This window comes from Diadema antillarum, unplaced genomic scaffold (assembly GCF_040938485.1).
Source record: "Diadema antillarum isolate AM-2024a unplaced genomic scaffold, OU_Dant_1.0 seq00000889_RagTag, whole genome shotgun sequence".
In the NCBI taxonomy this organism is placed as follows: domain Eukaryota; kingdom Metazoa; phylum Echinodermata; class Echinoidea; order Diadematoida; family Diadematidae; genus Diadema; species Diadema antillarum.
Window position 1 is genome coordinate 1,854,273 of NW_027271753.1, and position 25,786 is coordinate 1,880,058.

The 25,786-nt window shown below is 38.1% G+C and overlaps 2 protein-coding genes across 3 annotated transcripts in view; one reads left to right on the top strand and one right to left on the bottom strand.

The window, feature by feature from the left end:
- Positions 1–7,619, top strand: part of LOC139740859 (3'(2'),5'-bisphosphate nucleotidase 1-like) — a 46,752-nt gene extending 39,133 nt beyond the window's left edge. For both annotated transcript variants that reach the window (XM_071651442.1, XM_071651441.1), the window contains exons 5-7: positions 2,998–3,284; positions 4,547–4,652; positions 5,152–7,619. In XM_071651442.1, coding sequence (XP_071507543.1) covers positions 2,998–3,284; positions 4,547–4,652; positions 5,152–5,300 — 542 coding nt within the window. In that variant the 3' untranslated portion in view covers positions 5,301–7,619. The remainder of the gene's footprint in view (positions 1–2,997; positions 3,285–4,546; positions 4,653–5,151) is intronic.
- An 11,373-nt stretch (positions 7,620–18,992) lies between these two features.
- LOC139740900 (uncharacterized) lies at positions 18,993–23,238 on the bottom strand. Its single transcript, XM_071651485.1, has 4 exons — positions 23,114–23,238; positions 20,669–20,830; positions 19,964–20,071; positions 18,993–19,257 (listed from the first exon to the last, which is right to left on the bottom strand). Exons 1-4 carry the CDS (start codon positions 23,155–23,157, stop codon positions 18,993–18,995), a joined length of 579 nt encoding a protein of 192 aa, XP_071507586.1. The 5' UTR covers positions 23,158–23,238.
- Positions 23,239–25,786: the final 2,548 nt, after the last annotated feature.

A 25,786-nucleotide genomic window follows, 5' to 3' on the forward strand; every position in this document is an offset into this window, starting at 1 on the left:
TCGAGCCCTGACATAACTCTCTCTGTGCTAGGGACTTTGGGTGATACGTGCAAGACTGTGGGGTTTTCAGCGCCAATGGCACTCAAAGCCCAAAAAGGGTTAAAAAGGGCTGTTTGAGTAAGACAGCTTCATCCATGTGTCAGCAAGGTTGTCTTCTTACTCCAGTTCAAAAGCTCCTGATGATGATCCTGGCATCTGGGACTTGATTATCAACAAGTTCCTTTAATCCTGACCCAACACAAATGCTGTTATGAAAAAAGCCTCTTGTTGAATATTTGTCAGCTAGAAGAGAGGCAGTTTGGTGTATCCGGTCACGTTGTGTCAGTGAGGAATAATAATACCCCTAAAAGAATTCCAGTATGAAAGTACTTCTACAGAAAAGTAAAATAGATCAAGTTTGCACTGTATATACAAATCCTGAGATACAAGAGTTCATTATTACTGTAAAAGTGGAAATTTTAGCGGTGTTGAAATTTTCGCGCATTTCGCGCAACCAGAAACCAGCGCGAAAATAAAATCATGTGAATATTTTTGCTTGCCATATCTTCCTGTGTGGGATGTCTTGATTCCAAGGAATTAAAAACACACGAAACACTTTTACCCGGCCAAGCGTGAAAAATTAGTCGCGCGAAAATATCCACTTTTACAGTGAGAAATATCTCTCCAAGGTTGGATACAGAATCAAGATAATTGACAGTTAAGCGGCAGCCCTGGACCCCGTTTCATAAAACATGTTATCAATAAGAGGTTGCAATAGTTATGACAAGCTACTGAAATCCTTGCGTCTGATTGGATGAGAGCAAATTTGTCATAGAAAAGTGGCAGTTGTCACTGATAACAAGTTATATGAAACGGGACCCTGGAGTGTATTATGGAATAGATGTAACACTGAATTGTATGTCTTCCCAATATGTTTTGATAAAAGTTACGAAACAGCTTCATCATCAAGCCAAGTATGCATCTATTATGTCATATGAGAGTGGTCCTACCTTGGCAACAGGGGTTGGGGGGCTGCTATTGGACATAGTGTGCAGTGCATTGTGGGTTAGAGTCACTGACAGAACACCTTTGTCTTCCCAATGCATCACCCTTCTGCAGTGATTTTTACCTCCGCCAAGGAAGGAAGTTATGTTTTCGTTACCGTTTGTTTGTCCGTATGCAAAATAACTCAAAAAGTAGTAAACGGATTTGGATGAAACTTACAGGAAAGATTGAGAATGACACAAGTAACAGATGATTAAATTTTGGTAGTGATCCCAGAATTTTTAGGAAATTTATGAAGGATTTTTGATATTTTGGCAGGTAGGGTCAATTAACTTGGGAGTTCAGGCTGCGCGTATTTGAGGTTTGCATGTGTGCACTAAAGTGCATGCTCTAGTTTCTGCTAAGGCGAGGCACACCACGCAGCTGGAAGTTTATGACATAACAAAAGGCTTCTATATTGGGAAATCGGGCAACTTTCAGCATGCATACATATGAGTGGAAATCGCTGATCTCTACGGAAGAACAAGCTCAGTAGTGGAAGTGAGCTGCGTACTTGGCGGAGGTCTGCGCTCACAGAGTGCTTCTTTAGTTACATTATATTATGACAAGATGCAATGATTGCCAGCATACTAACAAATCATCAGGTCACAGCTGATATGTAATTTGCTAACTTCTTCTTTGTTATCTATCATTTTTAGTTACTTTTATGATACAGGGCTGAGATGATTATATGTTTTACATACCAGGTAGAGTTTAGCTCAAAGAATATATGACAGTACATTCAGAACTTATGAGAAGTTTGTAATCATTGTTGATTAGGCAGAACACTCGCTGTTATTGTTTAACCTTGTGATATAATTTGAATGCAACTCATATCTCTCAACTAAGAACAGAATTACAAACACAGATATTAGTAGGTATAAATGTGCTTAGATTGACAGTGACTTACAGTGAGATGACAGTTTGCTTATCTCGTTCTAATGACACACAAATTACTTCAATCCATGTCATTGCCTTTGAAAGTAGTCTTGCACCCACATTGAATGCAAACTGAAAATTGAGATCCCCAACCTGCTACATATATAGCCACTAGGACCAAGGGCTACTAGGCGAGCTTGATCTTCCTCGATAGAACAAAATTCACTGAGATGGATATGAGACCAGATCTCTAAGGGAATTTCCATTATATATTGAAGTAATATGAATGTGGAAAACCACCATGCAAACTTCAAAACATTTGTCTTATCGCTATTGTTGGAGAATTCAGAGACTCCAACTCTCCTGCTTTCGACGGGAGATCTCCCGCCGAAAGACCATTTTTGCAGAATCTTCCGTTCTCCCGCTTGAGATTTAATTTCTCCCGCTTGAAATGATTTCTCACTTAATTTCATTGTATGTTGAAAAATAAGCCTTAGATAGCACGAGAGAGCATCTAGAACCCTAGACCGCAAGGAACTTCGCGCTCGAGATGTGCCCTTCGCGCACATCAAGTTCGAGTCTCCCGTTTGCTAGGGGTTTCGGGCGGGAGAATCTCCAGATCAGAAGGTGCTTGGGGTTGGAGTCTCTGAGAATTTACTCCTGTGGAATCAAAACTCGAAACTGAGTCCTCCTAGCTTGAGGTCTCGTACACGGATTCTCCCTCAATGAAAATTTCCTGGGATGTGTGCAAGGAGAGAAAGAAGAAAGTTTGTAATGATGAGAACTTGATGCAATGGACAACAGGTAGGGAAGGCTTCTGTAACTGGGTGCAAAACAAAAAGTCATGTTTGCTGCTTAGCAGGAAAGTCTAAAGAAATGCCCACTCTCCAGTATCAAAGAGACAAATTGCTGGAGGAAAGGCATGTATTGCAAGGCTTCCACTCATCACCGGAGCTTCTTATGAGAAGTCTTCTCTTAAAGCTTTCCAATAATTTGATCTTGTTGCTTCCAGCTGTGTACCAGTATGTGTGCTTTATGTTAATTTTCATGAAGTAATATCTCATAATACATATCTTTGGTCCCATCCTGCTGCAGGTTACCTTGATCATGTAACAGTACTGATCGGTGTGGCTGTGAAAGGAGAGTCCGTAGGGGGCGTCATCCACCAGCCGTACTACAACTACCAGACGCCGGGCGCCCCCATGGGTCGCACCATGTACGGCATCGTGGGTCTCGGCTGCTTCGGCTTCACGCACAAGGAGCTGCCACAGAGTGAGCGGGTGATCACGACGACGCGCTCACACGGAACAAAAGCCGTTCAGGAGACCATCGACGCCATGTGCCCGACTGAGGTCCTTCGTGTTGGTGGCGCTGGACACAAGGTGAGGTGCTGCATCGGGATACCCATGCTGGAAGATCGCTGGATGTATACAGCACTTCAGCTCCGTCAATGATAAAGTTTGTTAGCTGATGATAAACTTCACTTGACAGAGGCTATAATCTCACTCCCACATATAAATGTAAACACTCCAACAGCTGTGGCACTATTCAATCTCCATGATAATGTGTTGACAATGCTTTGCTGGTGCACAGTTTGAGCTCTGTTTGATCATACACAAAAAGCATTGAGCACTATCTCTATCTCCAAACTACTATAGTTTTGTTCATTCTCTCAGCAATTGTTACATTTTGGGAAAGAGATATCAACTGTAAGTTCTGAAAATGCATTTCTATTGTGAAGTCACAATGTTTTAGTCATGATAAAAAGAGAAAAATTAGATGGCAGTTACTGCATAGGGATACGCTCTGCACATGCTTGATGCCCGGTAATTCCACATTACTGGAGGTGAACAAGTAAACATAAAAAATATGGCCCTGCTTGACCTCCGCATGTTGAGATCACCTCATGTGTTTGTATGCAGCATGCGGCGAGCATACTGACCCAATCACGAGCAACGAAATTTTTATGTTTATATGCAATGGGGAGAATTCCCCAGTCTGTTTTTTGTTGTTGTTGTTGATAGAAGGCTAAGTAGACCTTTGTAACAATTGCCCCCCATTTTTTAGGGGGAGAAAGGGGTGTAAGTCTGGACACTTGCCCCCCCCCAAAAAAAAAAAAAATAATAATAATAAAATAAAATAAAAAAAGAAATAAAAAAAAAAAAAAATAAAAAATCAAAGCAACGAAAAGATTTTTGCCAGACCATTTCTGAGTCTTGGTTATCAGTTGTAGCTGATTCTGTGGTAGCTTGTTTCTCCTGATGGCTTCTTCATGCATTGCCATACATGTTAATACATCATCAATTGGCATCTAAAAGAACTTAAAATAAGATAAAACTATCATCTGACCTGCAAGTCATATCTGATTAGCATTGTATATCATAATGTTTTCCATCAAAGATAAGATATCATTTCTCGAGAAACTCTATAGATGAATCAACTGTTAGGTTAATCCTAATGGGTTTTTATGATCACCTTTTTTTTTTAGCAAAAGTACCAAAAAAAAGTGCATTTTTTTTCTCAATTTTATTCAAAACAGTAGGGTGTAATCATGAGAATAATTGAAGTCGATTGTGATAGAAAAGTGCACTATATTGATCAGATGACATCATCTCACCATTAACCTCTGTTTATCTCCCCCTAGGTGCTGCTGTGTCTGGAGGGGCGGGCCAGTGCCTACATCTTTGCCAGCCCGGGGTGCAAGAAGTGGGATACGTGCGCCCCTGAGGCTCTCCTAAAAGCCGCTGGAGGTAACTACGGACCATCCGCTCTGCCTGAGTGGTATAATGTCGTTAACATGCCAGTACTGTAAAACCAGAAATATTCGCAGCATGACACTCAAGAGAACTGGAGCCAGCAGCCCTTTTATGTAACATGAAAGTTTGCAAATTGACACTGGCATTCATTGCATTGGTTAATAGACAAAAACCTCTATGAATCTTGGCTCCTTGTAAAATTCAAAGTTTTTTTATGCACATGAAAATTTCCAGTTTTACAGTAATCAGAATTTTAATGTGCGAACTCTTTTGATTACAAGAAACTCTAGAATGCAAGACATTACAAAAAAAGGGGTAAAATTTGTATGTTATGACAAACATTTCCTTCAAAGTCGTCTAAATAAGTAGAATTTGATTCTGCTAAATGTGTATTTTTATTGATAATTGTCATTACAAGTGCTTGTAAATCTGATGGTTTTTGCTATTACTAAGCATCACTTCTACTAACAAACTTGTCTTTGTTTTGCGACAGGTGTTCTTACGGATGTGCATGGCAACAGGTACCGCTACGACAAGGACATCAAGCGCCAGAACACAGGGGGCGTGATTGCTGCGTACCGACAGCACGAGTTTTACCTCTCCAAAGTACCGCAATCGATCAAGGACGCACTACCAGCATGACAAAAGCCAACGATCCAAGACAGACGTGAGAGTGAGCGCGCGTGAGAGAGAGACACAAAAATCTCATTCACAAAAGGGAGGGAAGCTAAAATGTGATAATTAAAGGGATATCAAAACAGAGAGTCACAGTAATGGAAACTGACAGAGAAAAATTGATGCACTTGTACGTGGATAAACTAGAATAGTGGAGAGATGGGATTAGGAAAGGAGTAGAATGGATGAAATATTCTGCATAAAGAAGGGTGTGGAAATTTGGTTTATTTGTATTAATCAAAATATCTTGAAAAGAAATTAATGGAAAGAGAAGACTACCGCAATCATTTAGAGAGAAAATATTGTGAGATTTGTCTGAATAATTGCCTTTAGAAAGAAAAAAAAAGTTAATGCTACTTATTTTGAGCAGGAGATGCACAAACTTCACTTACATGAGGTGTTACCGTTTGATAAAAACCTCCTTAGATGTCACGTTAGCAGTCACAGCAAGTATGAATGGTTCAGACAAAGTGTTGGAAAGTTGGACAAGTTTTGTTACAGGAAGTGGTAGTACAAACTCTAATGCTGTCTAGCGAAACACATTTCTTTTTCTTTTTTCTTTTTCTTTTTTTTACTGGAGGTATACCTATGAATGTATTTTATGATGTTGATGTACATGAAAATAAGCACTATGAAATGTTACATAACGATTGAGCTATTTTTGTAGGTGTGATTGTACTGTGAAGTGGCAGCAGTGTACTCATGATTTGATATATGCCTGTCATTTGACACTTTGATGCCATGTTTTTAGTAGCTCTTATCATGATGTCACAGCACCACTACTAGGTAGTCTGTAGACACATAATTAATGGATAACTGTGCTGTTTGCAGTCTTCATAGAACACAGCATTGATATAGTAAAATATAAAAATTCTGAAGTTTATATCACACAAGAAAAAGAGATACAAGACCTGGGTCTTCAAGGAAAGCAAGCAGAGAACAGTACAGTGCTGCACTAGCATTACAATAGGTAAACAAGTGTTTCGCTGGACTGTAGGAGTAGAGACATATTTTGAAAAGCAAACTTGCTTCTTGTTAACCAGAACTGCCACATCAGAGAAAAAAAAAAATGAAACTTCATGCCAAGTGCAAAACAAGTCAAGTGTGATTAATGTATTTCATGTGTAAAGAGCGGTGGCTGTGTAATTGTGGTGTGTACAGATGCACTGTGCAAATGATCAACTGATTGTTTAGCACACATGCTGGAGTGGAGTTTAGTCACATGATCAAAGACGGAACTGTAAATTTCTCTTGTCAACTCAGTACATGCAGGCAAAGAATTTTGACAGTGATTCACTTTTCATAATCACCTTGCAAATGTACGTCAGTAGAAATCTGTGTTATACATGTACTTCGTGAATCACCTGATTGTTATCGACATTCGTCTTTACATCACGTTCTCAAATCAAATAGTGCTTGTGTTGTTGTTTTTTTCTTTCTGAAGGCAGATACCTTAATTTGAAGGATCAATATACATTTCCTTCAGCTGCTTGGGTTTTTGGGCTTATCTGTGTATTTTATGAACAACGTTGTCTGCTAGATAATGTATGGACAAGTTCTTTTGATGGGTACATTGTAGTTGTGAAGATCTTTGCTGCAGCTTGCCAAGTCTTGTCACAAGTTCATATGTTAAAGTGTCAAACTGCTGTGACAAAAGGGCAAGGCAGTTTGTCGAGCAGATTCTATATGCGTGTTGAATCTTACACAATAATGTCAAGACCAGTACATGTCGTGAATGTAAGTTTGTTACGCACATCTTACATAATAACAATGTCACCATGAAAATGTTTTACATGCTATCATTTATTGTGCACCACATGTGAATGGACAGAGCGCTTTTATGAATTCTTAGTGTGTGAGTCAATGTCAACTGCCGTATGTTGTTGCTTTTTTTAATGTTTTGGCATTTATACAGATTCTTTTATCAAATGATAGATATATGTATTTACTGACACTGATTTACTTTAATGCTTAGCATTTGACCCCCTTGAGTAAAATGTTGGTTACTTTAAGCAGGGACCTTACAAAAAATGTTGAGCTGTATTTGCATTATGGTGAGGAATTGTTTGAAGGAAATTAAAAAAAAATCATGGCATCACAGATGAGTAACAGCAAAAGTAATTTTCATCCTTTTTCTGCTGGAGTTACTAATTTCTCTTCACTTACAATTCTCTTTCAACAATGTTTGGAGTCTTTTTTTTAAAGAAATCCTCGCAATTTTGCCAGGCTAAGAGTTCAGAGGATGACACAGTCATGGAAGTATCCATTTAACTTGAAAAGGTATCTTCTCAGCATGTTTTTATTCACCTTTTCTTTCTCTGTTTTTTTTTTTTTTTTTTTTTTTTTTTGGGGGGGGGGGGGGTGGGGTTGGTGGTATCATTACTTCTATCCAAAGTGTTTTCTGTGACTTCAACTCAGAGGGAGATCATGTTTTTAGATATGGCTTCATTCTTATCGGTTGAGAATGGTTGGGGGCAGTGGTTTAGCTAGTAAAGTTGGCATTTACAACTGCGGAAATTTGGTATTGTGCTGGAGTACGGTGGAAGTTAACTGTTTGACTCCATGTGAAAATGCGTTGCTGTGCTGATTCTTTTTGCTATGGTAATTTCATGAACATTCCATTGTACTTCTTCCAACATTGACTGTAGTCTCATTGGTAGCGTCAAGCCAAATTCACATATGCAACGTCATGGGATATGATTATACAGTATGTCTACACGATTGTTTATATAGGTGTACTCCATACTCACTGTAAACAGATACTATGCGTTATGGAGTTATTGAGTCATGTGTTATCCCTGAAACTATTCCTATCATCCCCTATCCATCTGTATATCATGCGTGCCGTGTTTCCCATGAATGAAAAAGGAGTTAACTGTACAGTCCAGATGTCTCTGGTTTGAAATGACACCTTCTCTACTTCCTAATATTTCCATTAAACTGAACAACTCAGCCCATCCCATGCATCGTAGGTTTTTAGATAAACTCAACTTGTGTCTTCTAGACAGATTTATATATCTAAACACACACACCCACACACAAAACAGTGAGTCTAGATGTCATATTGAATACCTCTGTTCTTAAATCTCATTTTTTTTTTTCTCGTAAGGATGTATAGACAGGTTTACTACCATTCATGTAACTTCACCATAAAGGTTGTTAGTGACAACCAGATTGCTTGCCTGTCAATTACCTGATGTATGCAGGTTGGATTCATAGGATTTATCAGAAAAACTAATCAAAGGGGATCATTAAGTTGAATATATTGAAGAAAAAAAAACCTGACCCTTTCCTTCTTACAGTTGTTTGTGTAGTAGAAATCTAGGCAGCTTGCCATAAACATGGGGTGGTAACCTTATTGATGTGGTGGTCTCCATTAATATTATTGGTTTTGCAACAACAATCCTCACATAACAAGATTCTTCAATGTTGCATTTTTTTCTCAGGTTGAAGAAGTCGTGTTTGGAATTAGGGAATTATTCATTGTTTGCGTAAATCCCAACTTAGTGATCTGAGCAGACTTGAGTGTCCACATAAATTAACCTGTTGTGTCATGTTGAATGTCGTAGCCTACTCTCTTTTTGACAAAATTTACTGTGGGATGATCTGAACGGTGGTGAACTGTTGGTAACTCTGAATCTTTTGTCTCAATATGAGCCCACTGCAAGGGGGGGTGACAGTTTGCACTCTCCCTACAGGTTTTGACAGGTAAAGGATGAAGACATGTACACACAGACATGTGAAAGCCCTCTATATGTAAACATATCATAAGAAAATCAGTGAACCATTGGGTTATGATCCAAGTTGAAATTTCCTGTGTTTACCATCTTTCGCTTACAACAGAAGACCATCAATCTGAGAAGGAATGTTTCGGGGCATCCCTGTTTTCATGCCAAGAGCAAGCTGTTGAGCAGCAACAGGCAAAGAAAAAGGAAATCGATATGATATGTAATCGTGGTAACAGAAAGAAAGCCTACATCATTACTGAGTATTCACTTCTTGCCGAGTAACATTGTATGTGCAATTTGCGTCAGGTGATATTTGACATACGGTAAACGCATTATTTGCTGCAACTTTGCATCTGTGCTGTATACTTGTATATCTATTGATGAGGAGATATGGAATGATATATTATTATTCGAAGGTCTAAACAGGCTGCTCTACAATTTACATGAAATAATGTTTGCTGTGGCTGTGTCAATGGGGCTAATTGTAGCCATGAACCTGAAATTTAACTCTGCCAGAAGTTCGCATTAACGTGCAAAAATGGAGTTCCCCTCTTATTGAATTAGAGCTTGGCTAGTTTCACGAGTGACCAATGATGGATTGAGGTCAATTTTGGTCCTAGGATGGATAAGGGTTCTAGAGAAATCTTACAGCTAACAGCAAATTCGCAAATTGATGAAGAAATTACACCTAATTTAGGTTAAGTCAGCTGGCTCAAACAGGCGCACTGAACTTGTCATAGCAGTGATCAGATTTGGCTGTTGTTGGTGGTTTGTAAATCAGTCAGCGAAGTGTAATGGAAGGTGAATGTCTTTGTAGTATGGTATACTGTGGACCTACTACAAAAAGTAGTAGGCCCATGGGTATGCAAAGGTTAATACCCCCCCCCCCCCCACACACACACACACACACCAACATCACCACCACCACCACCAAACCACCAAGTGCAGTATTGAAGCTGCAAATGTTACAAAGAGGCATGGGGGTCCAGGGCCCCATTTCATAAAAGGTTGATCTCATTCACAAAAGGGAGGGAAGCTAAAATGTGATAATTAAAGGGATATCAAAACAGAGAGTCACAGTAATGGAAACTGACAGAGAAAAATTGATGCACTTGTACGTGGATAAACTAGAATAGTGGAGAGATGGGATTAGGAAAGGAGTAGAATGGATGAAATATTCTGCATAAAGAAGGGTGTGGAAATTTGGTTTATTTGTATTAATCAAAATATCTTGAAAAGAAATTAATGGAAAGAGAAGACTACCGCAATCATTTAGAGAGAAAATATTGTGAGATTTGTCTGAATAATTGCCTTTAGAAAGAAAAAAAAAAGTTAATGCTACTTATTTTGAGCAGGAGATGCACAAACTTCACTTACATGAGGTGTTACCGTTTGATAAAAACCTCCTTAGATGTCACGTTAGCAGTCACAGCAAGTATGAATGGTTCAGACAAAGTGTTGGAAAGTTGGACAAGTTTTGTTACAGGAAGTGGTAGTACAAACTCTAATGCTGTCTAGCGAAACACATTTCTTTTTCTTTTTTCTTTTTCTTTTTTTTACTGGAGGTATACCTATGAATGTATTTTATGATGTTGATGTACATGAAAATAAGCACTATGAAATGTTACATAACGATTGAGCTATTTTTGTAGGTGTGATTGTACTGTGAAGTGGCAGCAGTGTACTCATGATTTGATATATGCCTGTCATTTGACACTTTGATGCCATGTTTTTAGTAGCTCTTATCATGATGTCACAGCACCACTACTAGGTAGTCTGTAGACACATAATTAATGGATAACTGTGCTGTTTGCAGTCTTCATAGAACACAGCATTGATATAGTAAAATATAAAAATTCTGAAGTTTATATCACACAAGAAAAAGAGATACAAGACCTGGGTCTTCAAGGAAAGCAAGCAGAGAACAGTACAGTGCTGCACTAGCATTACAATAGGTAAACAAGTGTTTCGCTGGACTGTAGGAGTAGAGACATATTTTGAAAAGCAAACTTGCTTCTTGTTAACCAGAACTGCCACATCAGAGAAAAAAAAAAATGAAACTTTATGCCAAGTGCAAAACAAGTCAAGTGTGATTAATGTATTTCATGTGTAAAGAGCGGTGGCTGTGTAATTGTGGTGTGTACAGATGCACTGTGCAAATGATCAACTGATTCTGTAGCACATGTGCTGGAGTGGAGTTTAGTCACATGATCAAAGAAGGAACTGTAAATTTCTCTTGTCAACTCAGTACATGCGGGCAAAGAATTTTGACAGTGATTCACTTTTCATAATCACCTTGCAAATGTACGTCAGTAGAAATCTGTGTTATACATGTACTTCGTGAATCACCTGATTGTTATCGACATTCGTCTTTACATCACGTTCTCAAATCAAATAGTGCTTGTGTTGTTGTTTTTTTCTTTCTGAAGGCAGATACCTTAATTTGAAGGATCAATATACATTTCCTTCAGCTGCTTGGGTTTTTGGGCTTATCTGTGTATTTTATGAACAACGTTGTCTGCTAGATAATGTATGGACAAGTTCTTTTGATGGGTACATTGTAGTTGTGAAGATCTTTGCTGCAGCTTGCCAAGTCTTGTCACAAGTTCATATGTTAAAGTGTCAAACTGCTGTGACAAAAGGGCAAGGCAGTTTGTCGAGCAGATTCTATATGCGTGTTGAATCTTACACAATAATGTCAAGACCAGTACATGTCGTGAATGTAAGTTTGTTACGCACATCTTACATAATAACAATGTCACCATGAAAATGTTTTACATGCTATCATTTATTGTGCACCACATGTGAATCGACAGAGCGCTTTTATGAATTCTTAGTGTGTGAGTCAATGTCAACTGCCGTATGTTGTTGCTTTTTTTAATGTTTTGGCATTTATACAGATTCTTTTATCAAATGATAGATATATGTATTTACTGACACTGATTTACTTTAATGCTTAGCATTTGACCCCCTTGAGTAAAATGTTGGTTACTTTAAGCAGGGACCTTACAAAAAATGTTGAGCTGTATTTGGTTTATGGTGAGGAATTGTTTGAAGGAAATTAACAAAAAATCATGGCATCACAGATGAGTAACAGCAAAAGTAATTTTCATCCTTTTTCTGCTGGAGTTACTAATTTCTCTTCACTTACAATTCTCTTTCAACAATGTTTGGAGTCTTTTTTTTAAAGAAATCCTCGCAATTTTGCCAGGCTAAGAGTTCAGAGGATGACACAGTCATGGAAGTATCCATTTAACTTGAAAAGGTATCTTCTCAGCATGTTTTTATTCACCTTTTCTTTCTCTGTTTTTTTTTTTTTTTTTTTTTTTTTTGGGGGGGGGGTGGGGTTGGTGGTATCATTACTTCTATCCAAAGTGTTTTCTGTGACTTCAACTCAGAGGGAGATCATGTTTTTAGATATGGCTTCATTCTTATCGGTTGAGAATGGTTGGGGGCAGTGGTTTAGCTAGTAAAGTTGGCATTTACAACTGCGGAAATTTGGTATTGTGCTGGAGTACGGTGGAAGTTAACTGTTTGACTCCATGTGAAAATGCGTTGCTGTGCTGATTCTTTTTGCTATGGTAATTTCATGAACATTCCATTGTACTTCTTCCAACATTGACTGTAGTCTCATTGGTAGCGTCAAGCCAAATTCACATATGCAACGTCATGGGATATGATTATACAGTATGTCTACACGATTGTTTATATAGGTGTACTCCATACTCACTGTAAACAGATACTATGCGTTATGGAGTTATTGAGTCATGTGTTATCCCTGAAACTATTCCTATCATCCCCTATCCATCTGTATATCATGCGTGCCGTGTTTCCCATGAATGAAAAAGGAGTTAACTGTACAGTCCAGATGTCTCTGGTTTGAAATGACACCTTCTCTACTTCCTAATATTTCCATTAAACTGAACAACTCAGCCCATCCCATGCATCGTAGGTTTTTAGATAAACTCAACTTGTGTCTTCTAGACAGATTTATATATCTAAACACACACACCCACACACAAAACAGTGAGTCTAGATGTCATATTGAATACCTCTGTTCTTAAATCTCATTTTTTTTTTTCTCGTAAGGATGTATAGACAGGTTTACTACCATTCATGTAACTTCACCATAAAGGTTGTTAGTGACAACCAGATTGCTTGCCTGTCAATTACCTGATGTATGCAGGTTGGATTCATAGGATTTATCAGAAAAACTAATCAAAGGGGATCATTAAGTTGAATATATTGAAGAAAAAAAAACCTGACCCTTTCCTTCTTACAGTTGTTTGTGTAGTAGAAATCTAGGCAGCTTGCCATAAACATGGGGTGGTAACCTTATTGATGTGGTGGTCTCCATTAATATTATTGGTTTTGCAACAACAATCCTCACATAACAAGATTCTTCAATGTTGCATTTTTTTCTCAGGTTGAAGAAGTCGTGTTTGGAATTAGGGAATTATTCATTGTTTGCGTAAATCCCAACTTAGTGATCTGAGCAGACTTGAGTGTCCACATAAATTAACCTGTTGTGTCATGTTGAATGTCGTAGCCTACTCTCTTTTTGACAAAATTTACTGTGGGATGATCTGAACGGTGGTGAACTGTTGGTAACTCTGAATCTTTTGTCTCAATATGAGCCCACTGCAAGGGGGGGTGACAGTTTGCACTCTCCCTACAGGTTTTGACAGGTAAAGGATGAAGACATGTACACACAGACATGTGAAAGCCCTCTATATGTAAACATATCATAAGAAAATCAGTGAACCATTGGGTTATGATCCAAGTTGAAATTTCCTGTGTTTACCATCTTTCGCTTACAACAGAAGACCATCAATCTGAGAAGGAATGTTTCGGGGCATCCCTGTTTTCATGCCAAGAGCAAGCTGTTGAGCAGCAACAGGCAAAGAAAAAGGAAATCGATATGATATGTAATCGTGGTAACAGAAAGAAAGCCTACATCATTACTGAGTATTCACTTCTTGCCGAGTAACATTGTATGTGCAATTTGCGTCAGGTGATATTTGACATACGGTAAACGCATTATTTGCTGCAACTTTGCATCTGTGCTGTATACTTGTATATCTATTGATGAGGAGATATGGAATGATATATTATTATTCGAAGGTCTAAACAGGCTGCTCTACAATTTACATGAAATAATGTTTGCTGTGGCTGTGTCAATGGGGCTAATTGTAGCCATGAACCTGAAATTTAACTCTGCCAGAAGTTCGCATTAACGTGCAAAAATGGAGTTCCCCTCTTATTGAATTAGAGCTTGGCTAGTTTCACGAGTGACCAATGATGGATTGAGGTCAATTTTGGTCCTAGGATGGATAAGGGTTCTAGAGAAATCTTACAGCTAACAGCAAATTCGCAAATTGATGAAGAAATTACACCTAATTTAGGTTAAGTCAGCTGGCTCAAACAGGCGCACTGAACTTGTCATAGCAGTGATCAGATTTGGCTGTTGTTGGTGGTTTGTAAATCAGTCAGCGAAGTGTAATGGAAGGTGAATGTCTTTGTAGTATGGTATACTGTGGACCTACTACAAAAAGTAGTAGGCCCATGGGTATGCAAAGGTTAATACCCCCCCCCCCCACACACACACACACACACACCAACATCACCACCACCACCACCAAACCACCAAGTGCAGTATTGAAGCTGCAAATGTTACAAAGAGGCATGGGGGTCCAGGGCCCCATTTCATAAAAGGTTGATCGATAACAACTCTTGCTGGAATGGCAATTGTCATGGCAATGACAAGAATCCAGCTTCCTGATTGGCTGTCGCTATTGGAAGTTGCCATTCCAGCAAGAGTTGCCATCCTAACATCTTTTATGAAACGGGGCCGAGATGTTCTGTCTGTACTGATGTTGGGATGCAACAGATTATTTCTTTTTGTCATTGTTTCTCTTAAATGTCATGATATAAAGTGTGATTACCGGTATGTGTGTTTATGTACGTTGCCATAACTTGGACGTTCAGGAAGCATGGGACCACACAAGAATAGCTGTACCTTGTTCTGTACTAAATGTTGAAAATTGTCTTCAGGATAAAGAGTTTTGTGGTTGTGAAAAGAAACGTGTTCCTTCCGAAGTCCAACAGCCATTGGGATGCAAAGGAATTTAAATGGCAACTTGTGGTCGTGAGGTGGCACTCTTATAACTGGCGTGGTTTGCTCTGGCTCACTGTGCTTTCAGAGTGTTCTACGGTCCGAAGTGGAAATGTGCTGTACACCTGCTCTGGCATGCTTTAAAAATAGGGACTGAACGCACCTTAGAGTTCAGTTTCCTTTTATGTGAAAATTGATGAAATTATGTAGAATCCCTGAGAGAGAGAATTCGTATCAAATGTTTAAGCAGTACCAGTAATGACGAATCTGTTTCTACTAAAAGTTCATTGTAGCTCTGATTTGCTCTGTGTAATGCATATATTCCAATATTTTTTTATGTCTTCTGTATGGAATTAAGAAAGGTAGTGAAACACAAATTATTGAAATGTAAAGGTATTTGCAAAGTTTTACTATTTGTTTTACAATTTGTAATCTTAAGTATAACACTGAAAGAAAAATATTTTGATGTGTAAAGTGCATACAGAGAATAAAGATCCAAAGTTATATCGGAACAAACCTGTCCATGTTTCTTTGTGGCTGTGATACAGATAAGTCTCAACGCAGTCACATATACACTACACACCCTCATACACGAAAGTAAAAAGTGAGAAAGTAGTATAATTGGGGATACCACCCCAATGGCCTTTAGATTGATTGTACGTATTACTTAGTCATACATGAAATGAGATGTATGTGTATTCTTTTGAATCACACAAAAGTGAAACTGCCTTTATTTTTCATCTGTACTCATACACAGTAGACTTTGCCTAGAAAAGATGCATGCATAACTCATGTATGAATATAGACACGTAGAAGAAATAGCATCTCACTATAAACAAACCAATTTCAGGTATTTCCTAATACACAGACAATACTTTGCACAGTAGGAAAAAAAATCACAGTATAGGGAAAACTACACAGCCCACAACCATATTATGCCATACTTTCATGACATTAATTTTTTAGTTTACAAGCATGTACCTTTCTATAGTATAACACAATACTTACATACAGGAAAGACAACAAACATAAATACAAAAATAAATATTGACTTTTCTTCATCATTCCAACCATCACTCCATCCATGTAACTGATCAAACTTCACTGTGGAGTGTCATTTGTCTATAACTAACAACATGTTTCTACAGGTATGGTGTGGCAGAGATGTGTACCGTGTAGCCAGTGGAACAGTTTGTCAACTTAACACCAGAAAAGACCCTGATTGTTAGTTCCTTTCTTCATGCCGGCCAGGTTTTATTAATACAGTAGTATTTTACTGGCTTCAACTTTCCAAGAATATGATTTGTACAGCACTGCATGTCAGGAACACTGATACAGAGGAATGCACCAGACACGGAGAAGAATGCAACATGACGACAGGACAGAAAAGTTGCAATTTCTGTGAAATATAACGTATGTACATAAACCTAAACTTGAAGGAAATTTAAATAGTCCAATATATTCAATCAGCATTACAACACAATATCCTATGAAGATAATTGATGCATTTTTGTTAAAACTCTCTAGCAGTAACAAATATTTTGACATTGCTTACTCCCATTATTGAGATAATTATACAGTTCCTGAACAAATAAATCATAGAAAAGTTGTTCCCAGCAAAAAGAAAGAAAGAAAAAAAAAAAACACTGCGAATTCTGTGTAACTGGAAAGTAAAAATCAGATTATGGAATTTTCACCAAAATATGCTGAATCTCAAATGCAATTTGGACTTTTGGTATATGTATTTGTATTGTAGCTTTAACTCAGGGTGCCAATATTATATTTACTGGTATATGAGCACAAAACACAGCTGCTTTATATAGTAAAATGAAATGGATTGAAATCATATGATTGATTGAAATGTCTTCTGATTGCAAAGTGATGCAAATAGTATCTTAGCATTATCATCGGTATCTGCATTCTTTGCATAATCAAAGTCTTCCTCACAAAAACAAGAAAATGACTGCTGCATATCAAACACCTGATGAGAGTGGACTCATTTTAGTCACTGTAATCAGCACGTAAACATCTTTCTTGAAGAAAACCAAGAGTTGGCATACTGGTATACAATAAACCATGCATGCAATGCTTTAAAAAGGCTCATTACATTTAGACTCGTTTTATGCCTGGCACAGATTTACGTTGTAATTAGAACTGGCTAGGCTTTACCTTTGCCGTCTTTTTAAAAAGAAACAATCATTGCAATGAAAAGTGTTAAAAGTTCTCAGAATCATGGATTCAATCCTGCAATGTCAAAAAATTGCTCGTGCTAGATAAACTGATTACACAACATGCACTACTTGATGTGCATAGAAATATAAAATTTCAGCATTTTCTGATCACATACACTTGTAAGTAACATACATGTAGGTTCATATAATGTATGCACAACACTGAACAAAAAAGGTAGACTTATTGTTATGGCAACGGGCACATCAATTCCTCCATCAGTCTACAGGCAGCTGGTATTAATTCAATCTTAATCCCTGGTTTTAAAAAAAATATCTGGAGCATTCCATTGATGAATATCCAGCATAGTCCCTCTGCCTCATTAAATTCCCCCCACTGTATACAATGTACATGTATGTATGTCTGTTTTGCAGACATCTACCTTTGCAACACACTATCAAATTGTCTCTATTCACAAATACTGTATATGCCATATATTTAGCGAGTCTTATTTTTTGTATATCGGGATTTCCAAACAATTTTGTCGGTGGTTAAATTCTCAATATGGAGTACAGAAATGAAGAGAGAGAAATGTCCAATTGTATGTAGCATTTATGTCTGGTTCAAAGACTTTGATATTTATGCGTGTTGTTAAATTTGTGAATACACCTGACCAACAAAATTTCATGAAAAATTTAAAACTCACAAAATATGTGGTATATACAGTAGGATATTGGATGCTATTCTTGTTTGTTGTTGTGTTTGTTTTTTTGTGTGTGTGATCTCCAAACTTCGTATGGATGCAATACTACAACTGAATTTAACATTGTAAAACTGTAAACATTATTTTTGTGCCATATATTTTGGTCCTGTGTGGCTCAAAAACGTTTTCCTGGTTCTTAAATTTGCGCTCTGCACCTGCTAACTTGTATGTTTTCTACCGATTCACAAAAAAAGATATATGGCATATACATTGTAGCCAGCAATGAACATTGATGTACTACTTTACAGCGTAACATGTGAACAGATGTACGTGCATCATGCCCGACTCTAGACAATTGTGTATGAGACAAGTACAGGTACACACATTTGATTACAGTCTACATACTGTACAAACAATCCATTAGAATGTAAGCCTGCACAGAAAGCTACTGGCATAAACGCATGCATAGAAGTATTATTAGTTGATGAGGTGCACGATTCAACAGATCAAAGCGTGCATACAAAATTGTGAATATATCTTTGCGGGTTTTAAAATTTGTGCGCATCAAAAGAAGTGTGAAATCCACAAAAACTATGTACCAAGAATATTTCTGCATTTGCATTGTATTTTCTCTTTCCAATGTGGACATGAAATATAAAGTATGCAATCGTTCCCCAGGTATGAAAATCTTCAAACAGGATACAGCTTTATTCTGCAGGATAGCGTAGTGTATACCTCCATTAGGTCTTCTACGGACCATGTCTGGTTGACTCTGCTGTATACGTAGCACCACCCAACAGTTACAATTGAATAAACGTCAAGGTAACTCAACTCTGCAGCTTCTACTGAAGTCCAATGATTATTCTCTCTGTCATCAATCAATAACATGACCATATAGTACGTGACAGTCTCCTTGTTCAAGAAGCTGTCTTGCATCACCGTCGCTAGTATGGCCGCAGCTTGGTGCGTGCTGCAGAACGACGCTTGCGCTTTGAAGATTTGCCACTGTCCAAATGGCCAAGAGAATTGGTGTGGCTGCGAGTGCTGACCCCATGGCCAAAGTCCCCCAGGAGTTGCATGACTTCGTTCCCACCCTTGGACTGCCGGCAGAGCTTTTGTTTCTTCTTTTTGCGCCCGCTGCGTCGCACATTGTCACCTGATGATGTGTGGGACTGTGATGCGGTAAGCCTCGGTGAACTCAAGCACAAACTGAAGTGATAAAGGCAAGTGAATTTAAAAATAATGGTATTAGGACATTTGTAATGTTTGAAGATTTTTGTCAAAGAACATGGGAAGAATGGACAAAAAAAAAGAATCAAAATTCAAAAATATGCTATGCCGTTTTCCTATGTTTACAATCCACAAGGGACAATTAAAATGAGTCACTGATTTTAGGGAAGTGCCACTGTATAAGCTCCAGTGATAAACAGCTCCCCAAATATGAATTATTGTCCATGTCCATGAAGAGTTTAGGTGATTTCTAAACGCAATCAATACTCAATCTCGATAAATTGCACAGACTTCAAGGGGCTAAAAATGACTACAGATGCTTCAGACTTTGGTTGGCATCCAGACCAATTGAGTTTCTGTATCATTTACGAAAATCATCTCGATATACCAGTAGAGTAGGTTGGTATGCTCAAAATAAAAGACTGACCCTCAAAACAATACACATATGAAAAAGTACTGAAATCTTCTCAGCATCATTTAGTTGCAAGAGTGAAATACAAATGTTTGCATAGTTACTTCTGTATTTACACTAAAGGCCGTATAATCAATCAAGACTTCAGTTTTCCCACCTAAATGCATTTAGGTGGGAACATGTCCTTTGTCATATCCTACTTGATAATGGGTTCACAGTCCTGCATAATGAAGAAAGGTTAATCATTAGAGGCCAAATGACGTCATTCGTTACCTTGTGTGATCACTCAATTCCCGTAGCCACATCTCCTCTCCACACACGTCACACGCTCCGATACCAAGAGCTCTCTGGATTTCTACCATGTCCTCTGGAATGACTGGCCTGTCGGGAATACACAATGCAATATGTAACATTTTACACTCTCAAAGTCACACTTATCATCGTTTAAATGAGGAACTTACATGTATCTCAAGAATTACCTCCATGTCTGGCAACTGCATTATACTTACATAATTTGCACTATTTAGATTTTCTTTCTTGCAACATCATGTTCCATGCAGATTGACAAATGAGTGTAGGGCTGCCAATGTTCATATTACAAACTACAAATGTAGGAACATCCCAAAGAGCAGTGAGGGAGACACTTGTGCATTAAATGCATCACTGAAGGTGATAATAATTCCTCGAGCAGGGAGGCTTATGTATTCTCATATCAGGACATGAAAAAATAACTAATTTGCAGGAAGCTTCCCACAGAATTGCAGAAACTTTACTGGTCTGCTGGTGACATAATAAGAGTTAGAATAGCCACACATTGTTGCGTTAGAGCTTAAAACTACCTCAGCCAAATTTGTCCACAGTCCTATAAGTTTGTTTTCCTCTTAATTTTACACTCCTGCCTTGCTGTCAGAGGGTGAGTTACTGTATAAATTGACAGTAAGGATGTGTAAGAGCAGTAAAATGATGTTACTAACTCACCGTGCCACCGGGAATGCACCATCCAGCTGACAAGACGGACATCTCTCCAAACCTCGCTTCCTTGTTCCCTTGTCGTCATAGATACACTGAACACAGAACCTGTGCTGACACTGGCCGGTCACCATCCGAAGCCTTGGCTCCAAACAGATGCCACATGCCATCCTGTATGATGAATCCATTGAAAAATAGTCACACTGAGCTACAAGAATGCCAGAAATGTCCTCAATAATTGACTCATGTATTGCCCTGGTAAGAAAATCTAGATGTAGCAAAGATTAAAACTATGATGACAGCTTCAAAAATTTAGCCAGCAGCAAATGCATATTTCAGGTCACATAACCACATTTCTACACTGTATTTCAAACATGTACAGTATTGTAATTACATGAAACAAGAATTGTTTGCACTCAGTGCAAAAGTTCTGCCACAAAAACATTGATTGAATTGTTTGCATGCATGCTAGTGTATAACATGCAATTATCTCAAAATGTTACCTGGTGTATAAACTTTAATAGATCCACATGTCACATCCATCTATAGAGGGCATTGAGAGCCTTCCAAGAGCACTCCTATGCAGTGCTCTAAACTCTGTAGGAACAGACAATCAAGCCCTGATTGAAGCACCCTATCAAAGATAAGCCCCTCTCCATGCTAGGCTCAGGATTGCTCATTCAAAAGTGCTCTAAACTCTGTATATGTTCACTCAACATTTTGGTGCTCTGGAAGTGGTGACCAAAACCTGGTTGGATTGAAGGCACTTGTGATTTGGTTGAACTGTCCTGAGTGCAACTGCGACAATACTTGCTATTAAAGAGAACATGCTAGCGATATACAGTAACAGTGTATTGTACTGCAAGCTGCAGCAGGAACTCCGCATAGGCCTACTGTAAAATCATGAACATTTACAGCATGAAACTTTCAAGAACTGTCGACCATCAAGTAACTGCTGCATGAACTCTAGATCCTGAATAATTCATACAGGGATTTGTTGAACTTCACATGCATTTTACTTTCCTGAATAGGCTCTATAGGCTCCTCACAGGCACGCAAAAATGTCTAGTTTTACAGTATTATCATGTTTGAACTTGAAGCTCCCATGAGCAAAGGTTACCATGACAGTTATACACCTCTCTTGACCACTTTTAGTGACAGTATGTGCTGTCGGCGGGTCGTGATTCTCTGTATGAGCAAACTCAAAAGGGTACAATAGTACGAGTCATTTGAAGCACTTCATGGAGAGCACGCGCTGTGCCCTGAACCTCAACTTACAATTGTATTGTATAAATGCAGTGATAATTATTCTCTTAATGCAGTGATAATACAATGTAAACTATTCTCTTGCATTTCACTGCACTTGTAAACACACACATGGTACATGTAGCAATGGCAATGCTCTAAGCTAAATCTAGACATGCAGCTGAGTCTAGCCAGCACAAACTGCAGTTTGTTGACAATGGAATTAACCTAATTTAACTGCAGTGTAGATTTACACTTTATCATGCACTAGTGGTTCTAGACTATGTACCTGTAGTCAGTACTGTAAAAACTGAAAATTTTGCATGCATTGTATTTTCCACATCTAACGTACCAAGATTCGTGAAATTAAAATTCACACGAAAGTTCTTGTTTACACTAGAACCATTACATGCACTGAATGCCAGTGACAGTTTGCGAAAATTTCATGCTGCAAAGAAGGCCATCAGCTCCAACCCAAATCCAATTCATGAATATTTCTGGTTTTACAGCAGCACGAAGCACCGAAGCATCACGGTTCGAGCTCCCATGCCAAGGTTCGACCATGCAGGAAAGCATTTATATATATACATTGTACATGTTGTGAGTTGTAGGTTTCTACATGTAGCAGGTGGTCGAATTTAGCACAGACCCCTCCCTTATAAAGTAAGTTATATTTAGATATGGCGCTGTGGTTGAATTATGGGCGGCTTGCGGTTGATGACGTTTAAGTTGACATGTTTGGGAATCCATGCCCTGATTGACAGTTTCAGCTTCATCTTCATCTTTGTAAGTAGGCGCAGGCCCTATAGAGTCTATAGACATGGTGTCCTATCACGGCTATAAATCATAATAATATAGGGGTCTAGACTCTACCAACACACACTGTTAACTTTTAGTTTTATTACGTTTGTGACGTTGAGTTCAAAGCTCAGCAATGCTCAGTGTATTAAAGCTGTACAACTGTGTGCGGATAAGTGCTCCTGCAGAAATTGCTGTGAGTGATAATTTCTGTCTGTGTGTTTGGGTTCAAGGAATCTTTACAACCAGGTAGATTTCTAGTATTTCTACTACTATGATCACTTGATAGCGATAAAGTGCTTAGTTTACAATGCATGACAATGGTCAATGTAGTTTCTACAATTTGGCAAGCAAGCAAGCGCAGCGACACCTTAGTTTACGGTAGATACCTCTACCTAACAAGTTACTTACATATTTTCGAAGTTCTGTTGATGTTGCACCCCTAATTGATACATGATTTCGTTAGACGGTGGCTTCTTTACTTGTTCCTGCCGAAACACTCCTGAAATCTGATTAAAAACTGTCGTAAATGTTTGTTGTAGACGATGCATCTAGACGGCTAGACGACACATTCAAACTCGTACATCACACAAGCATTGTTCCTGTACGTTTGCTACCTTGTGTTGGTGGCTGATAGCTTGTGTACGAATGCACACTCGTACGTACCGCATCTCCGCTTGATCCCTGGTCCCTTTAAACGCTTTCGCGCGGAATTAAAATGTAGCGCGCCACAGCTGGAAATCACGTGACTTATTTCTTTTCACTTCTAACGTCGTGATTGGTCGGCAGACGGAACGATACCGATGAGCTTCCGATTTTTGTGTAGTCAGAATCGTCGGTGGAGATCCATACGTTTGTATACTCAACCACATACGAAACGAGTACAAGTACAAGATGTACTCTCAAAAAGTGAAAGAAGTGAACAAGAAGGCAAGTTATGATGAAGTACAACGTAAATTAGGTAGAAGAAGAAGCAGGTTTGTGAGAAGGGAAAAATATGAAGTGAGCAGACGAAGAAGAGTAGTGAGATAAAGAAAAGAAAATAAAGAGAAGAAATAAGCTAAACAGATGAGCGATGTGGTTTATATAATCTTATATCTCCTTTTCTAGCCGTGACCCTGCCACTGCGCATTTTTTGCTTTAGTTTGTTTTGCTTTGGGTTTTTTTTTTTTCAAACGATCCTTAATACAAGTATAAGTGTGTTTAGGCCGACATTAATTGAGACACGATTTGAAACAAGAAATGGATGAGATAGCCAAAAGCAAAGTAAAATAAAGTGATTCTAATAAAAGTTTGTCCCACCTTTTATTAGGATCGCTTTATTTTGGATATCTCAGCCATTACAAAACCGATTTTCATCAAATAAACTTTGAATTCCTCTTAGAATTATGTGCTCTTTCGTATTTCCTGATAGGGTTATAATTATCTCAAAAATCATAATCGAAAAACATTGGATACCTGAAGCCCCACCTCAACTGGAACTGTACTATCCCTTTAAGGTCAATCTATGAAAGAAATGAATACAGGGAAACCATCTGATGAGTTCTCTATAGTACGTGAAGAATAAAGGTCTTGATTGTTTTGTATGTGTGGGTGTGGGGAGGGGGGAAATGTTGGGGCAGATGGGGTGCCAAAAAACAATGCAGGCACCCCCTCCCCCTCCCCCCTTCCTTAATTCCCTTCCTTCGGTTTGGTTGTGGTTTTTATTTGCTTGTTTTGATTTTTTTTTTTTACATATAAAGACCCAAAAGTGTGTATGTGTGTGTGTGTGTGCGTTATGTATAGGGGGACTTAAATGTCGGTCATTCTTTTGTATGGATTGTACTCTCCTTCCTTTCATATTTTGTTTTCAGTTGTACCCGTCTCGCGGGTACTGTTTCTCTGCCATTGTTTGAACAAATTTGTACTTTCTTTACCTTCTTAACCTGCATTTAATGTTATGCATGTTTTAATTTAAAATTATTATAATTTGTGCAAATAATTTCTATTTTAAGTAGTTTTTTAATGTTTTTGTATGGTGATATTCAAATTATATTTTAATATGATTATACAAAAACATTAACAACATTATGATGGGTTAGAAAAAGATTTGCTAGTCTTTCTCAAGGCTCTGTGTACATCATTTTACACTAAATCATGTACACATAGCCTTGAGAAAGACTATATCGAATTTTTTTTTCATCGTAATGTACCAACCCACATAATTATTATGCTTAACGCGTTCCTTTGAAAACTCTTTTAATATGATGTGACTATTCGCTGTGTCTATATATATTGTTGGTGTAGCTTTTTTTTTTAATCGCTGATCAAGCTCCTCTGAATAGATAGTCGAAATGAATAAATGAATAAACAAATTTAAAAAGATCTTATATATCGTTCATATAGATCTCATCAATCTTCATATTTTTCTCTTTCAACCTCATTCTCCATCCCCTCTCTGTCCCTCTATATCCCTCTCTTTCTCTCAATCTTTTTCTATCTCTGCCCCTTTCCCCTTCTTTATATACCTCTAACCCTTCTCTCCATCTCTCTCCTTTACTCTCTCTTTATCTGTACATGTTGCTTAATCGTACATTTCCGTTTTCTCTATTTCTCTCTCGCATTTGTTCAATAATTGCATCTTTCGTTTTTCATTATTATAGGTAAAAATATATGTCCAATATGCTTATCTTCCTCATGCAATGCATTGTAACATGATCGGTTAGTGTGACACTTCATACTTTTTCAATAAACTATATATACCCTGCAGGCATGGGATATATGTCGTTACTTTGCACACATTATTTAATATATTTTCCTCTTGTAACACGCCACAAAAAGCAGTAGGCCTATATATTTTACATCAAAACAGCAAACATTAAATCGTACAAGGGAAGATGATAGAAAACTGTGATTGTACACTAGATTTCTCTAGGACGAAAACCTGTTTTATTTTGTTTTGTTTTGCCATGGCAGTGTTAACACACCTTTCAAGTACAATGTATGTGACTATGACTCAAAATCACACGGTCATACAACATTACTTTAATTGTTACTATCGAGATAGAGGAAAACGATAACATAATAAATCAACATTAGTGTACA

What these genes read in the sequence shown, in the direction of transcription:
- LOC139740900 (XM_071651485.1), bottom strand. Translation starts at nt 23,157, where the DNA reads ATGTATCAATTAGGGGTGCAACATCAACAGAACTTCGAAAATAT. An exon ending in CAACAGAACTTCGAAAATAT is followed by an intron (nt 20,831 to 23,113) that starts GTAAGTAACTTG and finishes TTCATCATACAG; the next exon opens with GATGGCATGTGGCATCTGTT. An exon ending in GAATTGAGTGATCACACAAG is followed by an intron (nt 19,258 to 19,963) that starts GTAACGAATGAC and finishes TTATCACTTCAG; the next exon opens with TTTGTGCTTGAGTTCACCGA.